The sequence below is a fragment of the Podarcis bocagei genome, assembly GCF_964188305.1.
Source record: "Podarcis bocagei genome assembly, chromosome: 13".
Taxonomy (NCBI): Eukaryota; Metazoa; Chordata; class Lepidosauria; order Squamata; family Lacertidae; genus Podarcis; species Podarcis bocagei.
In genome coordinates this window covers 9,990,686-10,011,864 of record NC_138138.1, presented here as the reverse complement: position 1 = coordinate 10,011,864, position 21,179 = coordinate 9,990,686, and the positions used below count along the sequence as shown (strand labels likewise).

The window sequence follows — 21,179 nt, the reverse complement described above, 5'->3', positions numbered from 1 at the left end:
CGGAGGACACTCGGAGTTTGGGGGCTGCAGGGGCACCCTAGAGCGTTTCCCAACAGTTCTTGTTCTCTTCAAATTATTGCCTACTTTGCTTTTCTTCTCCCCTCCCTTTCAGCATTTCTCAACTCCTATTTACCCCCATCTCCTCCAGCATAACAAAATTGCTCCTTGGAACCTAATTCCATCTGTCAGGGAACTGACATCAGAGCTAGAGGCGGAGGGAAGGCTCTCAAATGATGCTGGAGAAGGGCCCAGCAGGGAGAGAGGCAGCTCCGCAGATGGGGAAGCCAATCAGCGCAACACCAGGGATATAGAGGGGCTGATGGGGGAATCGGTGAGAGGGCTCCAGGACTCTTCACCGGACACCAGCGGGGAGAGCACGGGTCCTCCGCTACCCACGCCCGCCCTGTGCAGAAGACTTCCGCGCAGAGAGAATAGGAGGAGACTGGGTGTCAAACAACTTTTATGTTGGAAAAGATTTAAGAAACGCCCAATGACGGATTCTGCTAGCGACTGAGGCAGCCACGAAGTGAAGGGCTGCCCAGACTGAAAGGTTTAGCAAGGCAACAAAGCCTGGAGAGGCGGCAACTTACGCACGAGCAACCCATACACATTACACCATCCAACCTAACATTAAGGTGGTCCTGAGTACAGCTTCTACAGTTTCTTGTTATCAATACACATAGGCAAATAGATCATATAGAGCTAGCAGAATCAGGAAGTGAGGCGAACTTGTACATTTGTATCTAGCTGTGGTTAGTGCAGGAGTAAGTTATGGGTTCAGAGATGACTGCTGTGTCCCGAACAAGCAGTGCCGTTCACACAGGGAAGGCATGTTAGATGCTACAAAGCAGACACCAGGTTCCCAGTCCCTTGTAACACTAATGTAGGAGTAAGCAATTGCAAAGGCAAACCAGTTCCATCCTGCGGAAATGCAGCCCCCTCTCTGGCTGTGCTTTCTTGAAAAGGACCTCCTCCTTCAAATACCGTATTTTTCGCCCCATAAGACATACTTTTTTCCTCCTAAAAAGTAAGGGGAATTGTCTGTGTGTCTTATGGAGCGATTGCGTGGTCCCTGGAGCCGAATTGCCCAGGGGCGAAAAGCAGATAATGTTTTTTTGTTTGTTTTTTAAGAAAGAGGGAAGGGGGTGTTGAAACAAAGCCACTGAGCAGCTGATCGGCAGGGAGATAAGGGACGCTTGTGATAAAGGAGGCTGCCTGGGAGGGAGACAAGAATACTAAAACAAGCAATGAGGAGAGAAACTAGAAGAAAAGGAGGAGCAAAAAACTGCTCCAGCTAAGGAAAAGACGCTAAGGCAAACAAGAGGGAAGGAGGTGTTGAAACGAAGCCACTGAGCAGCTGATTGGCAAGCGATCAGGAGGGAGATAAGGGACGCTAGTGATAAAGGAGGCTGCCTGGGAGGGGAGAGGTAAAAGCACATGGTTCCTCAGGATTTTTGCAAATTCACCATCAGATCACATAGCATGTCCATGGCTACAGCCTGCACCAAAAAAATCAAGCATCCACTGTTTCGTGAGGCCGCAATGGCACAAAAACCTGGTTACAAAGCACGGATCCACATGGATTCTCAGGATTTTTGCATTGGGCTACCCCAAACGCACCATCAAATCACATATCATGTCTGTAGCTACAGCATGAACCACAAAAATCATACATCCACTGTTTCATTCAGAATATTTTTTTTCTTGTTTTCCTCCTCTGAAAACTAGGTGCGTCTTATGGAGCGAAAAATACCGTGCTCTGTAACTTGCAATGAGCCCACTGGGGGCAGTAGGCAAGGAATCCATTTGCAGGGGAGAACTGGTGGGTGTGAGGGAGGTTAAGCAAGCACCCCCCCCCAGCTGATCTGAGAGATATCAGCACTTCCTCCCCATCCTTGAAGCAAATGCAAGTTTGGAGATATCCTATGGGCAAACGCATATGTTTGCCAGAATGATAGAAAGTTCCATCTTATCGGCATGTAATGCCTTGAGAGAGAATATTATGAAAATGATTTACAGGTGGTACATGACTCCAGTCAAGCTTGCAAAAATATATCACTTGCCCGATAATAAATGTTGGAAATGCAAAGAAATTGAAGGTACATTCTTTCACCTTTGGTGGACGTGCCCAAGGATTAAGGCTTTCTGGGAAATGATATATAATGAACTGAAAAAGGTATTTAAATATACCTTCCCGAAGAAACCAGAGGCCTTTCTCCTGGGCATGGTTGACCCATCAGTGTTAAAGAAGGATAGAACTTTCTTTATGTATGCTACAGCAGCAGCAAGAATTCTCATCGCAAAGCACTGGAAGACACAAGATTTACCCACTCTGGAAGAATGGCAGATGCAGTTAATGGACTATATGGAATTGGCGGAAATGACTGGCAGAATCCGAGACCAGGGAAAAGAGTCGGTGGAAGAAGATTGGAGGAAATTTAAAATTTATTTACAGAAACGTAAAATTTTTGAATGTTGATGACGTTGAAATGAATTCAAGGGGTTCTAGCAACAAGGCAAAATGTAAGATGGGATTGATAATAGATAAACTAAATTGATTATGAATTTGCTGAACCAACTTTAAAAAAGAGAGAGAAAGTTCCATCTTATACAAATGGAAGAAATGAGCCAAATTTTGGGTCTAAAGGCAGGGTCCTTTATAGCTGTCTGGGCCCCCACAATGGGAATATCTGGATGGAGCAACAGGCCAGGAGAATTCCATGCTGTCAGCTTCTTTCATACTGTCAGCTGAACTCCTAGACCCCTACTTCTAACCTACATGTTAAAAGTTTGACATACACAAAATAGGTCAGATATCATTTTTCTGGGACCATTGTTTCTAGGTATGCGAATGCAAAGTTTTGAGTCCTGAGTAACTTCAAAGCTTGTGAACGCCTGTGCCAAACTACAGCTTTTAAACACTGATCTTTTTGGCATCCGCTGTTGGCTTAGGGCCCTTGTATTTATGGGACCGCCTCTCCTGGTATGCCCCACAGAAGACCTTAAGTTCCATGAATAATCATAGTTTAGAGGTCCCAGGCCCTAAGGAAGTTGGATTATCCTCCGCCAGGGCCAGGGCCTTCTCAGTGATGGCTCCGACCTGGTGGAATGCTCTGTCCAATGAGACCAGGGCCCTGCAGGATTTAACTTCCTTCCGCAGGGCCTGTAAGACAGAGCTATTCCGCTTGGCTTTCAATTTGAACTTAGCCTGATCTTTTATTCCCCTTCCTTCCCTCCCCCCCCTCTTTTATGAAGATTACCCGCTCTGGGATCCCACACCTAATTCTCCCCTGGTCTCCTCACGGGCCAAAGAGGACTAATTTAGCCAGCTAGCCCTGGTGATCATCTAATGTTTATTGGATGGACTTCCCCCCTAAATTGATTTTTGAATTCTGAATGTATTGTTATTCACGTTTTTTACTGTATTTTATGCTGGTTTTTTGTTGCATCAATTGTTTTAAATTTGTTGTTAGCCGCCCTGAGCCCGGTTTCCTGAACTTGGAAGGGCGGCGTATGAATAAAAAAATTATTATTATTTATAAGAGACATGGAGTGTGGGGGTGAACTCAGATCCCTCTGTTAGCTACACCCAAGTGACCTCCCTGGGGTGCAAGCTTGGGCAGTGTGTGTGGAGGATATGAGCTGCCCAGACAACAGACTCTCAGCCTTGTTAGAATCATAGAATCATAGAGTTGGAAGAGACCACAAGGGCCATCGAGTCCAACCCCCTGCCAAGCAGGAAACACCATCAGAGCACTCCACCCCCATCGTTCTGCCTGGACACTGAGGTCCAGCGCCGAGGGCCTTCTGGTGGTTCCCTCACTGCGAGAATCCAAGTTACAGGGAAGCAGGCAGAGGGCCTTCTCTGTAGTGGCGCCCGCCCTGTGGAACGCCCTCCCTCCAGATGTGAAGGAAATAAGCAGCTATCCTATCTTTAAAAGACATGTGAAAGCAGCCCTGTTCAGGGAAGTTTTTAATACTTAATGCTGTACTGTTTTTAACATTTGATTGGGAGCCGCCCGGAGTGGCTGGGGAAACTCCGCCAGATGGGCGGGGTATAAATACAGTGGTGCCTCGCAAGACGAAAAGAATCCGTTCCGCGAGTCTCTTCGTCTTGCGGTTTTTTCGTCTTGCGAAGCAAGCCCATTAGCGGCTTAGCGGATTAGCGCTATTAGCGGCTTAGCGGGCTTAGCGGATCAGCTGATAAGCGGCTTAGCGGCTTAGCGGATCAGCTGATAAGCGGCTTAGCGGCTTAGGATCAGCTGATAAGCGGCTTAGCGGCTTAGGATCAGCTGATAAGTGGCTTAGCGGCTTGGGGAAAAGGGGGTGGGGAGGAAGAAAACCCCGCAGGAACTCGCAAGACATTTTCGTATTGCAATTTCCATAGGAAATTCATTTTGCGAAGCACCTCCAAAACGGAAAACCCTTTCGTCTAGCGGGTTTTCCGTCTTGCGAGGCATTCGTCTTGCGGGGCACCACTGTAATAAATTATTATTATTATTATTATTATTATTATTATTATTATTATTATTATTATTACAGATGATTGTTAGCTGGCTGGCATTGGGGATGGCAATCAGGAGGTAGGGATCAGTACAATTGGTCCCGCCCATCTATAGTGGCAGACTTCTTAATGTTTCAGCAACCCAATGAGATGAACCTATCAAAATTATGACTGGCTGTCTGAAGGCACATTGCCCTAACTCTGATTTACAGAATTGCCTGAGATACCCTGCAGGAACACTAGATGACAGCAGACAGTAGAATGTATGCAAACTTCCTGTGGTTTCTAGCTCCAAAATCGCTTCATCCATTGCCTGGTGAAGCGAAACCTGAACATGAGTAGGGTATCAATGGTCACAGAGCGTAAACTGTAAAATAGACTTTACTATCAAACAATGGCTTAAAGGCAGGTGTGTTTGTATGTGTGTGGTGGATGAGAGAATAAACCTAACGTTTCCCACCAGTGTTACCAGTGAAGTTGGCTTATTGGAATAAGAATTCATTCAAGGGCTCTGACCACATGGGTAAGTGATAAATATTGTTAACGGTAAAGGTCAAGGTAAAGGGACCCCTGACAGTTAAGTCCAGACACGGACGACTCTGGGGTTGTGGCGCTCATCTCGCTTTATTGGCCGAGGGAGCCGGCATACAGCTTCCGGGTCATGTGGCCAGCACGACTAAGCCGCTTCTGGCGAACCAGAGCAGCGCACGGAAACGCTGTTTACTTTCGCGCCGGAGCGGTACCTATTTATCTACTTGCACTTTGACTGCTTTTGAACTGCTAGGTGGGCAGGAGCAGGGACCGAGCAACAGGAGCTCACCCCGTCACGGGGATTCGAACCGCCGACCTTCTGATCGGCAAGACCTAGGCTCTGTGGTTTAACCCACAGTGCCACCTGCATCCCTTAACGGTAGCTTGGTCCTATTGTTGCAGACACTGGGGCGCAATGTACAGAATAGCAGTGTGCTGGAAGAGGGAGAGGAAGTGAGACGAGTTCTGCTGGATCATCCCAAAGGTTTTATCTAGTCCAGCATCTTCCAGCAGTGACCAATTAGATGCTTCTGGAAAGCCCATAAGCAGGGTATGAAGATACTGGCCCTTTCCCATTGTTTGCCCCACATCAGCTGGTTTTCATAGGATTTCTGCCTCTCATTCAAGAAGTTCTCTTTAGATCTTTGATGAATAGTCATTGATAGATCTTGTATCTGTAGAGGCTCCCTGTATGTTTTGGAAACAGAACGTCAGCCGTAACCCTGATACTCAAAGGGACACACACACACACACCATTTCCCCATACAGTGGTACCTCAGGTTACATATGCTTCAGGTTACATACGCTTCAGGTTACAGACACTTCAGGTTACAGACTCTGCTAACCCAGAAATAGTACCTCAGGTTAAGAACTTTGCTTTAGGATGAGGACAGAAATCGTGCTCCGGCAGCGCAGCGGCAGCAGGAGGCCCCATTAGCTAAAGTGGTGCTTCAGGTTAAGAACAGTTTCAGGTTTAGTACGGACCTCCAGAACGAATTAAGTACTTAACCCGAGGTACCACTGTACTTCCATTCATCAAAGGCAGGTGAAACGGTCAAAGAAGCAACTCATACGAACCCTTCCATCCACCTGTTGGTTCACTTCATAGAATCTGAAAAGGGGAACTCATGTCTTGATGCAAGTTCCTTTGCAGGGCCACAGTGAATACGTCACATGAAACTCTCAATTGGTGCCTACTGCTTTTGCCCATAGATTTCAGAACATGGAATTCTGTCTGCCAATAAGGACATATGCAGCTTTATTAAGAAGAAGAAGAAGAAGAAGAGTTTGGATTTGATATCCCGCCTTTCACTCCCCTTCAGGAGTCTCAAAGCGGCTAACATTCTCCTTTCCCTTCCTCCCCCACAACAAACACTCTGAGGTGAGTGGGGCTGAGAGACTTCACAGAAGTGTGACTGGCCCAAGGTCACCCAGCAGCTGCATGTGGAGGAGCGGGGACGCGAACCCGGTTCCCCAGATTACGAGTCCACCGCTCTTAACCACTACACCACACTGGTGTTGAGGTCTAGCTTTTCCTTCTGACCCAGGGTGAACTTATTCCATGGGATAAGGTAAAGGTAAAGGGACCCCTGACTGTTAGGTCCAGTCACGGACGACTCTGGGGTTGCGGCACTCATCTTGCTTTACTGGCTGAGGGAGCTGGTGTACAGCTTCCAGGTCATGTGGCCAGCATGACTAAGCCGCTTCTGGCAAACCAGAGCTGTGCACGGAACCGCCGTTTACCTTCCCGCTGGAGCAGTACCTATTTATCTACTTGGACTTTGACGTGCTTTTGAACTGCTAGGTTGGCAGGAGCAGGGACTGGGCAACGGCAGCTCACCCTGTCGTGGGGGTTCGAACCTCCGACCTTCTGATTGGCAAGCCCAAGAGGCTCAGTGGTTTAGACCACAGTGCCACCCGCGTCCCTCCTATTCCACGGGATACAGGAGTTAATGCTCTTTCTATTAATAAACTATGGTTTATGGAGCCATGGACTAGTGCCTTCTTAAGGAGGTGTAAGGGTAAAGGGATGGCCAAATAATTTCACCAGGCTTCTAGAACCTCAGGGATAAAGGGAGCTGGGTTGAATTGAAAGGGTGCCCGTTAAACTTTCCTGGATCATCATGAGTAAAAAGAAGGCATGAGTTTAGCTGGAAGACTGAAGACCACGTCCATCAGGTGGTTGTTGTTGTTTTAATTAACATATAAAACACATACATATACATTTACACGATACACGTACACAACACACTACCTAATTTTCATAACATAAAACATACCTACATTAGTCTATATAATACTTACCTATACTATACATATCAACATACCTACACACCTACCCCCTACAGACACCCACCAAGTTGACTTCCAGCCGTTCTTGTTACGCTACTTTATTTTTCCAACTAGCTTAAACACATTTTATTATTTCTTTAATCTCTTCTTTTCTCTTAACTTTACTCTCCTTTCACTCTAATAATTTTCTGGATTCACTCAGTATCTGTCAGAAATTCTACTTTTTCCACGTAAATTTTGATGTATTCCTTAAAGATAGCCCACTCCTTATTCACTTTTGGTACCATATCTCCTCTTATCCTCCCTGTTAGTTCGGCAACATGGAAGTATTCCATCATTTTAGGTCAGGTTGTTTTGACCATCTTCTTTTGTAATTATCCACCGGGAAGAAAAACAAATATTTGATTGTTAATGTACGGAGCTGTCTCCATTCAGCATTGCAGACTTGACAGGCTGTATAGAAGGGGAACGGGGTGTGTGTGTGTGTGTGTGTGTGTGTGTAAGCACCAAGCCTCATGACTGCATCCTATCTTATTGTTGCATGAAATGAAAGAGGGGAATAATTAGCCACAGCACTTGTCCGTGGCTTCATAAACCATGGTTTATGAAGCTATGGATGAATGCCAGAAGCAGCCATTATATCCTTGGGAGAAGGAAGCTCTAGCAAACAGAAGACAGCCTGTTTCCCACAAATTCAATCAGAAACAGGGGACTGCATTCTCAATGACATAAGTGAGATAATTTTGTTGGGTTGAGTTCCTGTGTTTCATTCTCTAATGGACCAGCAGTTATAAGGGTTAACATCACCATTAAAAATAACGTAGTTAAAGCTTAGAAATTGGTTCCCTCTGGCATCTTAAATTAAGCAGACTATTATTATGCACTTTATTCAGTGGAAGCAGCTGCTTCAGGATGCTGCAATTACTGTTTAGCAGAATTTACTGCTCTGCTCAAAACCTATGGTTATAGACTCGGCATCCAATGGAAAGTGAGAAGACAGTGGGAAAGGAAAGCTAAGACAAATCCATCCTTATTTTTAAGTATGAATTAGAGGTTTTCCTCACATTTTTTTAACAATTGGAAGCTATTGGAAAGTATATCTGAAGGAGCGTCTCCACCCCCATCGTTCTGCCCGGACACTGAGGTCCAGCACCGAGGGCCTTCTGGCGGTTCCCTCACTGCGAGAAGCAAAGCAACAGGGAACCAGGCAGAGGGCCTTCTTGGTGGTGACACCCGCCCTGTGAAACGCCCTCCCACCAGATGTCAAAGAGAACAACTACCAGACTTTTAGCAGACATCAGAAGGCAGCCCTGTTTAGGGAAGCTTTTCATGTTTGATGCATTACTGTATTTTAATATTTTGTTGGAAGCTGCCCAGAGTGGCTGGGGAAGCCCATCCAGATGGGCGGGGCATAAATAAATTATTATTATTATTATTATTATTATTATTATTATTATTATTATTATTATTGCCATCTAAATGGAAATACTATATAGCAGTAATAACAATATAAATGTCATGCAGCAAACCTGCACACACTTACCTGGTAATGAGTCCCATTGCCATATAGAGGATTCCATAGTAATTTGGGCGTATAGGTACACCAAAGTCTTCATCCCCCTTTGTTGTTTTATTTGGTTTTTCCAGTTCCATAATACACAAGCATATATAAAAACCAATAAATAATGTAATTAACTTACTGCTTCCTTTGTTTTATATTGATTCAAAAGCATCAAAAATTGGAACCATTTTTCCCTGAAATAAATCTCCACCAAATGAAGCTATCCCATAACTCCTTAGAGTTTGCTCTTTTATTCATATGAGTTTTTCCTCTCCCCAAGATCTGTTGTTGGTACAATATCTACTTTTTCATATCTGAGCTATTAAAAGCCAAGCAGATATCAACATATCTGCTCTGGTCAGACCTCACCTGGAGTACTGTGTCCAGTTCTGGGCACCACAGTTCAAGAAGGACACTGACAAACTGGAACGTGTCCAGAGGAGGGCAACCAAAATGGTCAAAGGCCTGGAAACGATGCCTTATGAGGAACGGCTAAGGGAGCTGGGCATGTTTAGCCTGGAGAAGAGGAGGTTAAGGGGTGATATGATAGCCATGTTCAAATATATAAAAGGATGTCACATAGAGGAGGGAGAAAGGTTGTTTTCTGCTGCACCAGAGAAGCGGACACGGAGCAATGGATGCAAACTACAAGAAAGAAGATTCCACCTAAACATTAGGAAGAACTTCCTGACAGTAAGAGCTGTTTGACAGTGGAATTTGCTGCCAAGGAGTGTGGTGGAGTCTCCTGCTTTGGAGGTCTTTAAGCAGAGGCTTGACAACCATATGTCAGGAGTGCTCTGATGGTGTTTCCTGCTTGGCAGGGGGTTGGACTCGATGGCCCTTGTGGTCTCTTCCAACTCTAGGATTCTATGATTCTATGATATGAGAGACCAAAGAACTTGGAGGAATCTGCTGTTTTGTATATTGTCCAGCATTTCCAAAGGGCCTAAAATGTAAATTGGCACCTGCTATTTTGCTGATTTCCTCAACGATTCTCATTTAGAAATATTAAATCTTAACACAGTTCCACTATACAGTGGTGCCTCGCAAGACGAAATTAATTCGTTCCGCAAGTTTTTTCTTCTTGCGAGTTTCTCGTCTTGCGAAGCACGGTTTCCCATAGGAATGCATTGAAAATCAATCAATGCGTTCCTATGGAGACCGTCCGGGGACAGAGGGGAAGCGCCGCGCGCCTTCCCCTCTGTCCCCTCTTTTGAAGCAAGGGGCTGCGGGGAGAAGATCGTTTCTCCCCACCGCCCCTTGCTTCAAAAGAGGTCCGGGGACAGCGGGGAAGAAGTGCTGCACTTCCCGCTGTCCCCGGACCTCTTTTGAAGCAAGGGGTGGCGGGGAGAAGCGATCTCCCCAACGCCCCTTGCTTCAAAAGAGGTCCGGGGACAGCAGGGAAGACCCGCTGTCCCCAGAGCTTGCGGGGCAAGCTTCGTTTTGCGAAGCAAGCCCATAGGGAAATTCATCTTGCGAGGCAACTCGAAAACGAAAAAACCTTTCGTTTTGCGAGTTTTTCGTCTCGCGAGGCGTTCGTCTTGCGGGGCACCACTGTATATGTGCAAAGGTACCGCTAGAGAAAAAATAATTTTTCAAAAGCTGCTACATTTCTGGCCATAACCACCCTTTTCAACATGGTTTGTATATAATGTTTTATTTGTAAATGTTGAAAGAAGGGCAGTACCTTGTGACTAAAGACTGAGTTGTATCAGAGCATGGATAGGTAAACTAAGGATCCGGCCCAATTGCTTTCTAAATCCAGCCCGCGGATGGTCTGGGAATCAGCATGTTTTTACACGAGTAGAATGTGTGCTTTTATTTAAAATGCATCTCTGGGTTATTTGTGGGGCATAGGAATTCATTCATTCCCCCCCCCCAAAAAAAAATATATAGTCCGGCCCCCCACAAGGTCTGAGGGACAGTGGACTGGTCCCCTGCTGGAAAAGTTTGCTGACCCCTGATCCTCAGATCAAAGGTCCACTGAGCGTGCCCAAGGATCAAGGCCTTCTGGGAAATGATATATAATGAACTGAAAAAGGTACTTAAATATACTTTCCCGAAGAAACCAGAGGCCTTCCTCCTGGGCATAGTGGACCAATCGGTGTTAAAGAAGGATAGAACCTTTTTTTATGTATGCTACAGCAGCAGCAAGAATTCTCATCGCAAAGCATTGGAAGACACAAGATCTACCCACCTTGGAAGATTGGCAGATGCAACTAATAGATTATATGGAGATGGTGGAAATGACTGGCAGAATCCGAGACCAGGGAGAGGAGTCGGTGGAGGAAGATTGGAAGAAATTTAAAATTTATTTGCAGAAATATTGTAAAATTTTTGAATGTTGAGGACATTGAAATGAATCGCAGGGGCTTTAGCAACAAAGTAAAATGTAAGATTGGATTAATAACAGATAAATTAATTGGATATGAATTTGCTGAATTAATTTCTAAAAAGGGATACAAGAATGGGAGACGTGATGAAGTCGGGAAAATAAGTTAATTGAAGATGAGAAATTAAGAAAGAGGGAATTTTTGTTTTTTGTTATTATATGTGTTTTTATCTCTTTTTTCTTTTTCTTTTGATGTGTTCAATGTTTGTATTTTTGTATTGTATTGTTTTTTGTGATTTTGTATTGTTTTTTGTTTTTGCATATTTTCTTGAATGATTTTTTATTGTGAAAACTTAATAAAATATTTATATATAAAAAAACCAAAGGTCCACTGAGGTAGGGTTAGCCAGTGTGGTACTCTCCAGATCAGTACTCTGATCAGTCCCAGACAGCACAGAACCGCCCTGAGACCTCCAGGTATAGGGCGATATATAAATTCAATAAATAATAATTCAACAAATAACAATAGTAATCCCTGATCTAGAACGTCGTCTTTCCAGTGGAGAATGCTTTGGGGAAGTATACAAGCAGGGTAAGAAATCAGCAATCCTTTCCCTCCTGGAAGGTTCCATGTTCAGGGCTAATAGCTGTACCCAGGGCCGGATTTAGGTTTAGGTTTAGATTTAGATTTAGGTTCAGGTTTAGGGCAGGATTTCAGGGTTAATAGCTGTACCCAGGGCTGGAACTAGGTTTAGGTTTAGATTTAGGTTTAGATTTAGGGCAGGATTTCAGGGCTAATAGTTGTACCCAGGGCTGGAACTAGGTTTAGGTTTAGGTTTAGGTTTAGATTTAGGGCAGGATTTCAGGGCTAATAGCTGTACCCAGGGCCGGATTTAGGTTTGATGAGGCCCTAAGCTCTTGAAGATAATGGGGCCCTTTATATGTCCAGCTGTTGTTTGTCAACAACAAATAGTCACTATTTTTTGTGTTGAATGTATGCTATATGGTAATTTATGGACAGACACAACACAAAACACTGTTGCTGTATGTAGGTTTTATTTTATTTGTTTTTTATATCTTATATTTTGGAAATGCATGTCCAGCCCCCCCCTTTTGGGGGGGGGGCAAGAGAGTGGGACCCTAAGCTATAGCTTGTCTAGCTTATATGTAAATCCGGCACTGGCTGTACCATTCTCCCAACAATCTGTATAACCTTCTGGGTTATACAGCATTTTGTGCCATCAAATTCCATATGACAAGCACGTGCTGTGTGAGAAATGTCTTGTTTTGGATGGCACAACTGCAGGAACGGTAATGTCTGAGTGAATTTAGGAAACTTCTTTGTTGTTACTGCTTTGATTCCTTTTTTCGTTTCCAGAGATTTCACTTTTCTCACACTTCTTAGGGCTTTCCCCCCTTGGGGGAAAAAACCACAGCTCTTTAGTGCTCATTTGGAACAAATAGCCATTCGGGTTTTCTCCAGTTGGATGTTTGCTCCAGTTTAGAGCTAAAGAACTCCCTAGAAAGGAAGAGGGCAAGGGGAAAAGCAGAAAACTGCTTGCCTAGAAACATGTCTAGAAACCATGGGGCAAACAGAAGTGTGGAAAAACCCTTAGCTGGCAGTGTGTGTGTCACACAGAATCCCTCAGAGGGACAGAGTTGTCCAGGGGGACCCTATTTGATTCCTGCACCAGTCTATCACATGCCACATTACTTGGCCATATCTGTAATTCCCACAGGTCCACATCCTTAATTTTAAACTCTATTAGTATACTGCATTGCATTTTCTATACTTAAGAACTAATCTCACGTAGACATTCTCAGTGCCGCAGGAATAAAAGAGGCTCCGGAATATGACTCCACGAGGGTTTGTTTCCTCCCTGGATCTCCCTTGAGAACAGCGATGTTCTTTTGGCAAAATGATCTCTGTAACCTTGCTAAAATTAAGCCCCATTCTACTCTAATTTACTCGAGTAAGTCAACTTTCAGTTCACCATTTCAAACACTGTGTGTGAAAGAAATAGGAAACTTTGTTTAGTGGTTCCCACAACATTATGGTGTTTCCTTGGTGTGTTTTAATGAAGTATTATTATGTCTAACTGATATTTATAGTTTCCTTACATCATTTAACTCTCTCTCTCTCCCCCCCCCCTTTCAGGAAAGGAAGCACAGGTATGGCAATTGGAAGCAAGTGTATTGTTCTTGAGAAACTTTCCCTGAGAACTTTCCAGTTGAAGACCGCGGAAAAGTAATGAGTCAGTGTTTAATTTGCTGTTTACAATTTTGCTTGTTTACGGTTTTCCAAAAGTAGATTAAGCAATACCCTTAAGTATATGCTATTATGGATGAATGAAGCATAATTGCATATAATACGTATTTATTAATTCTTACCTCTAATCTACAATGTAATTTATTCCAAACAACAAATGCCCAGAGTTGTTCACCCACTATCCGGAAACAAGAGATCATGTCCCCACAATTCTATTACTTCCTCACTCTTGAGAGATAGGAGGAACATACTGTGGAAAGAATTGATGAAGCCTCAAAAACTGGAAAACTTTACTGGAAGTTGATATCGTAGGAGGCATTAGAAAAAAAGGCGAAGGACCCCTGGATGGTTAAGTCCAGTCAAAGGCAACTATGGGGTTGTGGTGCTCATCTCGCTTTCAGGCCAAGGGAGCCGGCGTTTGTCCACAGAGTTTTCCAGGTCATGTGGCCAGCAGGACTAAACCGCTTCTGGCGCAACGGGACACCGTGACAGAAACCAAAGCACACGGAAATGCCATTTACCTTCCCACCGCAGTGATACCCATTTATCTACTTGCACTGGTGTGCTTTTGAACTGCTAGGTTGGCAGGAGCTGGGACAGAGGAATGGGACCTCACCCCGTCGCAGGGGATTCGAACCGCCAACCTTCCAATCGGCAAGCCCAAGAGTCCCAGTGGTTTAGACCACAGCGCCACCCGCGTCAGTAGAAGGCATAGAACTAATTTGAGACATGTCTCCCTAAAAAATAAAACTAGATTTGAGGCGACACCAGTATTGGGAGCCGTTTAAAGATTTCCATCATATATGCAACACACATACATGCATGCAGTGGAGATTTAAAATCAGGGTTTTCCTTCTCTGAGATGGGCTGCCTTGCCAGGCTGACAAGCCCCCGCTGCCCCTCACTTCCCTCTACAGTACCTGCAGACCATTGGAACCACAACTGGTCTCCTCTGCTCAATCCACCAGAGCCTGTCTCTGTATTAACTCTCTGAGGGTTTGAGAGCCATTGGTTACCCTCACTTGCTTTAGCTGGCTGGTCAAAGCCTTTCCTGGGGTGTGGCTCCTGCTACACGCTGATGGCTTTTACAGACCCTCCAAGTGTCCCTATTTTCCAGGCAAATCCCTAATTTGGAGAAGCCGTCTCGGTTTCTGATTTGATCCCACAATGCCCCACTTTTCCTTAGGATGTCTCTATTTTCATTGGAGAGATGTTGGAGGGTATGGAGTTATCCAACCCCCGAGCTGTCTGAAGACAATCCTGTATAGGAAAGGTGTTTTTTTTTAAGTTTAATGTTTTATTATGTTTTTATATATGTTGGAAGCTGCCCAGAGTGTCTGGGGGCAACCCAATCAGATGGGTAGGGTATAAATAGTAAAATTATCATTATGGAATGGGACATCCGTATTCTCACTGGAGAAATGTTGGAGGGCCTGCTTTTAGAAGCCACAGGCGACCATTACAAGACATTTGTACTGACAGTAAACACAGAACGAAAGTAATATATTGAAGCATTGAATGCGCCTTGTTTTCATCAAGGTAAACCACATTCTTTGTTATTTTAATTCCAGCAAAACCAAACCAAATACAAACAGCCAACAAGAGTACAGGTCCCTGCTCTCTGAGGACAAAGGGCAGCAGGGAGGGAGGGAGGGAGGCAAGGAGTCAACTCCCTGCTCTGTTAGTGGGGAGGACATTCACTGTGTTCACCTCAGCTATGGTAGGATGGATGCTTGGTGGCCCAGCAGAAAAAGGATAAAACCCGCATGGGGGGAGGGAAAACCACAAACCAGTGGGCCGGTCCCTTTCCCCTGGAGCAGCATTTCTTCTAAACAAGCAGAAAGACAGCTCAGATAGGTGTGGAGTCCCCTTGTCACACTGGCTACCAATTCTACAGGAAGGTAGTGAGAGACTGCTGACGAAGGCATGTCAGAGCACTGCCGGAGCCAGCCTTCCTGAGCAAGGCGATGGTGCAGGGAATGGATGGGGGCAAGACAGAGGGGGAGGTCAGCGCCCTCTCTTTAATCCACCTCCTCCATGCGTGAGGCATCCTTCCAGAGGGGGAATATCTTCAGAGACAGCGGCACTAGGCTCTTCAGCAGCAGAGATATTCCAGAGGGGGAATATCTTCAGAGACAGCGGCACTAGGCTCTTCAGCAGCAACCTCATCTTCATCCATCCCGAGCCCCAGCTTGATCATCCTATAGATACGGTTGGAGTGAGTCTGTGGATCCTCCTTAGAAGCCAGAGGAAAGCAGTGCTGTCTCCAAGAGCAGCACCACAAGGTCCTGGACGGCCTGGTCGTTCTTGTCTGCCTCGGCCTTCTGACGCAGTGTCTCTACAATGGGGTGGTCAGGACTGATCTCCAGGTGCTTCTTGGCCATCATGTAGCCCGTGGTGGAGTTGTCTCGCAAGGCCTGGGCCTTCATGATACGTTCCATGTTGGCAGTCCAGCCATAGGTGCTGGTGACAATACAGCAGGGCGAGGAGACCAGCCTGTTTGAGACCGTCACCTTTTCAACTTTCGTCTCCAGGATTTCCTTCATGAGTTTGCAAAGGTTCTCAAACTTGGCTTTGCTCTCCTCCATCTTCTTCTTCTCGTCCTCATCCTCTGGCAGCTCCAGCCCTTCTTTGGTGACGGACACCAAGGTCTTGCCATCAGATTCCTTCAGCTGCTGGACGCTATACTCATCAAGGGGCTCTGTCATGTACACCACCTCAGAACCACGTTTCCTCACTCGCTCCACAAAGGCAGAGTTAGCCACCTGCTCCTTGCTCTCACCTGTGATGTAAGAGATGCTTTTCTGGTTTTCCTTCATACGGGACACATATTCGGAGAGGGAATTCATCTCGGCGCCGGAGTGGGAAGTGTGATACCGCAACAGTTCTGACAGGCGTTTCCTGTTGGTAGAGTCCTCATGGATCCCCAGCTTGAGATTTTTGGAGAAGGCCTCGTAGAAATTCTTGTAGTTTTCTTTGTCCTCCGCCAGCTCTGCAAAAAGCTCCAGGCATTTCTTGACGATGTTCTTGCGAATCACTTTGAGAATCTTGCTTTGTTGCAGCATCTCACGGGAGATGTTCAGGGGCCGATCCTTGGAGTCCACTACACCCCGGATGAAGTTCAGGTACACTGGGATGAGTTCATCACAGCTGTCCATAATGAGACGCGCCTCACATGGAGCTTGATGTTGTTCTTTTTCTTCTTGTTCTCAAAGAGGTCAATGGGGCCCGGCGTGGGATGAAGAGAAGCGCCCGGAATTCCAACTGCCCCTCCACAGAGAAGTGCTGAACAGCCAGATGGTCTTCCCAATCATTAGTCAAGCTCTTGTAGAACTCGCCATACTCCTCCTGAGTGATGTCATCAGGGTTTCGGGTCCAGATGGGCTTGGTCTTGTTCAGTTCCTCCTGGTCGATGTACTTTTCCTTGATCTTCTTGGTCTTCTTCTTGCTCTTGCCACCTTCCTCCTCTTCATCTGAGCCCACATCTTCAATCTTGGGCTTCTCCTCCTCATCCTTGGGGGCTGCCTCTTCATCCTCCTTCTCCACTTTTTCCTCTTCTGCCTCATCGTCGCTGATTTCCTTCTCACGCTCCTTCTCCAGATAGAGGGTGATAGGGTAGCCGATGAACTGGGAGTGCTTCTTCACCACTTCCTTGATGCGACGTTCCTCCAGGTATTCAGTCTGATCTTCCTTCAGGTGCAAGATCACTTTGGTACCACGGTCAATGGGTTCGCCATGGTCAGTTTTGACAGTGAAGGAGCCGCCTGCAGATGACTCCCAGGCATACTGTTCATCATCGTTGTGCTTGGTGATAACCACAACCTTCTCAGCCACAAGGTAAGCAGAGTAAAAGCCCACACCGAACTGTCCAATCATGGAGATGTCTGCACCAGCCTGCAAGGCTTCCATGAAGGCTTTGGTGCCCGACTTCGCAATGGTGCCCAGATTGTTGATAAGGTCTTCCTTTGTCATGCCAATACCGGTGTCCACCAAGGTGAGGGTGCGATCATGGGGATTGGGAATGATATCTATCTTCAGCTCTTTGCCACTTTCCAGCTTTGAGGGATCTGTCAGACTCTCATAACGGATCTTGTCCAGTGCATCAGAGGCGTTGGAAATGATCTCCTGCATAAAGATTTCCTTGTTGGAGTAAAAGGTGTTGATTATCAGGGACATAAGCTGGGCAGTCTCTGCCTGGAAGGTGTGTATCAAAACAAGTGCTGTACAACTACTGTTTATATGGTTTACTTGAACCCACAGGAACACAAGTAAGAAATATTTTCATGAACAGAAGGATGGAGGATGTGCGCATTATAAGAAACCAAGTTTGTGTTCTACCAAAAGATGAGGATCTCCCATTCCTTCACTCTGTGCCGGGTCATTCAGAATATCTTCAAAACCAGTGCAGTCACAGTTGCCTTTCCAGATATCCAGGGACAAGTTAGAACTAGGAAGGAAAGGAAGACGCTGGAGCAGCTTCACTGCTTGGAATTCCATCTGCAGCTTCAGCGGTGCATGCAGCCCCAGAATATTTCTCAGAGTAGAAAAATTTATCTTATCTTGATTTAGCAACAACAACAACAAAATTATCCGGTGTGTCCAAAGGATGAACAGGGAAAAGTTCGCTCTTCACATTTGTAAAGCCTCTATTTATCACATCACAGCTTTCAAATGCTTCAGCAGCTGACAAATCAGAAACCGGAATACAGTCCTTCAGCTGAGATCCAAACGCTCTGGAATTCGCCTCAACCTGTGTTTTTGTATAAAAAAAAGAAGGGGGAAAGGACAGTCGTCAAGGACAATGGGAGATGTAGTGAAGAAACCCCTGTAGGAAGGCCCCCAACCTTCTCCCCGCCCCATGCAAAGGTTCCCTTTCTCTTACCTGGTCTTTTGGGGGGAGGCTTGGGCAGCAGCCACAGCGGTGCACGATCGAGATCCTGCAAGAAAGAAGGGATCTTTGAAGCACTGCTTCTTGGGCTCGAATCCTGTTGGCTGCTTTCTCAGTGGCATCTGGGTGGCCCCTGGGAGAAGAGGAGGCTGGACCAGACGGGCCCTTGGCCTGATCCTGCAGGCCCTCCTTGTGTGTTTCCTAGGGCCCCCCTCCTCCCCCCTGTCCCATTACCTCAGGGGCGAGAGGCCGTCGTCTGGGCTCCAGTCCCTCCCGGAGGAATGCGGCGGTTCCACGGCTGAACTTCTCCCTCGCTGCAAAGGAAACAGAGACATCAAAAGGTGCCTGTCTCCCAGCCACGCTAGCCCCAGTCTGGGGCAGGAGGGTGGGGGACCTGGGAAGGGGCATTTCCACTTACCTGATCTTATCAGGGCTCCCCACTTCTCCACCGTACGGGCATCCGACCGGCCTAGCACAGAAGCAACAGCCAAAGTCTCCTCCCTCACCTGAGAAGCTGTTTTAATGGGAGGAAACTTTGGCTGCTGCTTCTGTGCCAAACCAGGCCGGGATGGAGCCATGCCCGTATGGAGGAGGGGCAGTGGGGACGCGCCGCGAGGGACGACAGCCGGGAACCGCCGGGATGTTGTTCGGGTCTTCATTCCGGGAGCCGGCGCTGGAGCCTCATCCCTGGAGGCGTGGCCCTGTGGAGGAAGAAGGACGTCACATGAGAATGGAAGCCACAGGTGGGGAGAGTGTTTCTAGGACTCCCAAAACATGTTCCACAAAGATCCCTTCATTCCCTCTGCCCTCGTACCTGATGTTTGCCACGTCTCTCCAGGGATTTGGCCAGAACAAAATACGTGTTGGGGAAAGGCTCCCACACTGCAAAGAAAAAAGAAACATGAGCAGGCGCCTGGCTCCCTGCCATGCTAGCCCTAGTCTGGGGCATGAGGGTGGGGGACAAGGAAAGGAAGCATTCCTAGAATATGGGGCACTCAGTTGGCATTTCCACTTACCTGAGCTGGGAGCCTTTCCCCCTTTGCTCTGGCCGGCCTCTCGCCTAAGGAAGAAACAAGCTCAGTTAGTATGATTGGGGGAGACAGGGCGAATTCTGGGATTGATCTCCACCAGAGCCAGATTATTCAATGGACAGGCAACAACGGATCAGAATAAGTCCTGTTTGTTTTGCCTATTAATTATTGTTGGTTGCTAAAATCAAAAACGTATCAGGATATGATTTGCAAGGAGCCCAGGGATATTTTGACTGCCTAGGGGTCTCCACAGGTTTTAATCTGGAACTGTGCCCAACCAAGGGCCAACTTTGGGCTCTCAAATGTCAAGGGCGCCCTGTAGGCAGAGCCGTAGCTGGGTGATCTTGCGCCCCTGGAGAACCGTCCAGATCGCGCCCCCTAGCCACGGACAAATGAGCTCTTCTTTCTGCCTCTCCTCCAACCCTCCACCCATTCAATTCACCCTCTATTAAAAACCTTTTCTTATGAGGCAATAGCCCAGTGTGAGGGCACCGGCCGTGCCATCCTCAGACTGCCCCACTCCTGCCAAAGAAGGGCACAGCATACCTGAAGATGTTGGTTTGGGACGTGGCACCGCTGGGCTGCTGCTTGGCCAGAGCCCTGACTGGCGCTTCCAAACCACGGCCCTGCAAAGGAAGAAGGACATTTTACTCTCCTGCCATAGGCATCCACTCTAGGGGACAGGGGTCCCGTGGGCCCTCCCCAAAGATTTTCTTCCGGGGGCAGATCGCCCTCCATATTGTCTCTCCCCCCAGCCACATCAGGGGGCGGCCAGCCAGCGGAGGGACCTAGGGGGCAGGTGGGAGGGTGAAGGCCACTCCCTGCAAGGCCCTTTCCACCTGGCCTGGGGGGGCGAGGCCCAGACCCACCAGCCAGCCCTACTGAGGAGGCTCCTCCTGAGGCCGGAGGGACATCGCCCAACTATTGTTTTATTGTTTTGTTGATTTATTATGCTGTAAACCGCTTTGAGATTTTTATTAAAAATATAAAGCGGTATAGAAATATAAATAAATAAATATGTGGGAAACGAATTCCCCAAGGGATTAACATACCACAATGTCCAGGGATATTTGCTTCTGCTTCTGCCTTCGTGCCTGAGAACCTGTGAGACAGAAAGGAAAATAAAAACAGAGGAAGTTACCAACCAGTAATTGACAACAGAAAATATCCTGCCCACTGCCAGCCCTGGCTGGGCTCCAAACTCTGACCATCTCCTTACCAGCCAGATGCACTGACCCCTTGCAATTCTGCCTGGGATGGAGAAAGGGGAGAGAGAGAGATGTTTTGCTCTCTGTCCCTCAGGACATGGATATGAGAGCCACACCATGCAGCCCTCTCAATATCTCAAGGGCCGTCACAGAGAGGAGGGAGGAAGCTTGTTTTCTCCTGCTCCAGAAGCCCTCAGGACCTGAAGCCATGGCTTCAAGCTACAATAAAGGAGGTTCCGACTCAACTTCAGGAGGAACTTTCTGACAGCAAGAGCTGTTTGACAGTGGGAAGAAATCCCTCAGTGGGCAGTAGATTCTCCTTCCTTGGAGGTTTTTCAGCAGAGGTGGGATGGCCATCTGCCATGGATGCTTGAGCTGAGATTCTTGCGTTGCAGGGGGTTGGTCTAGATGACCCTCGGGGTCCCTCCCAATTCTACAATTCTATAATCCTATGGGGTTCCAGGTTCTCACCTTTGCGAAGCTCACTCATTGCGGAGCAGTAGAGCAGGGTCAGGTTTGGAAAGCAGTACAGCAGACTTGAAAGCAACTCTCCTTCCTTGAGA

The 21,179-nt window shown here is 46.7% G+C and overlaps 1 protein-coding gene, 1 long non-coding RNA gene and 1 pseudogene across 3 annotated transcripts; 1 reads left to right on the top strand and 2 right to left on the bottom strand.

Annotated features, from left to right (window-relative positions):
* Positions 1–10,647: 10,647 nt before the first annotated feature.
* Positions 10,648–12,869, top strand: LOC308571604. The gene is made up of 3 exons (XR_014001548.1): positions 10,648–10,866; positions 11,607–11,987; positions 12,056–12,869. It is a non-coding gene; the product is annotated as an uncharacterized lncRNA (long non-coding RNA).
* Positions 12,870–15,029: 2,160 nt separating this feature from the next.
* LOC308572562 (heat shock protein HSP 90-beta pseudogene) lies at positions 15,030–18,215 on the bottom strand (annotated as a pseudogene). The gene is made up of 2 exons (XR_014013386.1): positions 18,197–18,215; positions 15,030–17,630 (listed from the first exon to the last, which is right to left on the bottom strand). The product of XR_014013386.1 is annotated as a heat shock protein HSP 90-beta pseudogene (transcript).
* LOC308572563 (uncharacterized protein) lies at positions 17,555–21,079 on the bottom strand. Its single transcript, XM_081168728.1, is given in 8 exon segments — positions 17,555–18,067; positions 18,069–18,239; positions 18,372–18,426; positions 18,612–19,078; positions 19,192–19,259; positions 19,394–19,437; positions 19,955–20,034; positions 20,461–21,079. Coding segments are annotated over 8 exon segments (1,311 nt in total). The 5' UTR covers positions 20,620–21,079; the 3' UTR covers positions 17,555–17,800.
* Between the last annotated feature and the right edge of the window lie 100 nt (positions 21,080–21,179).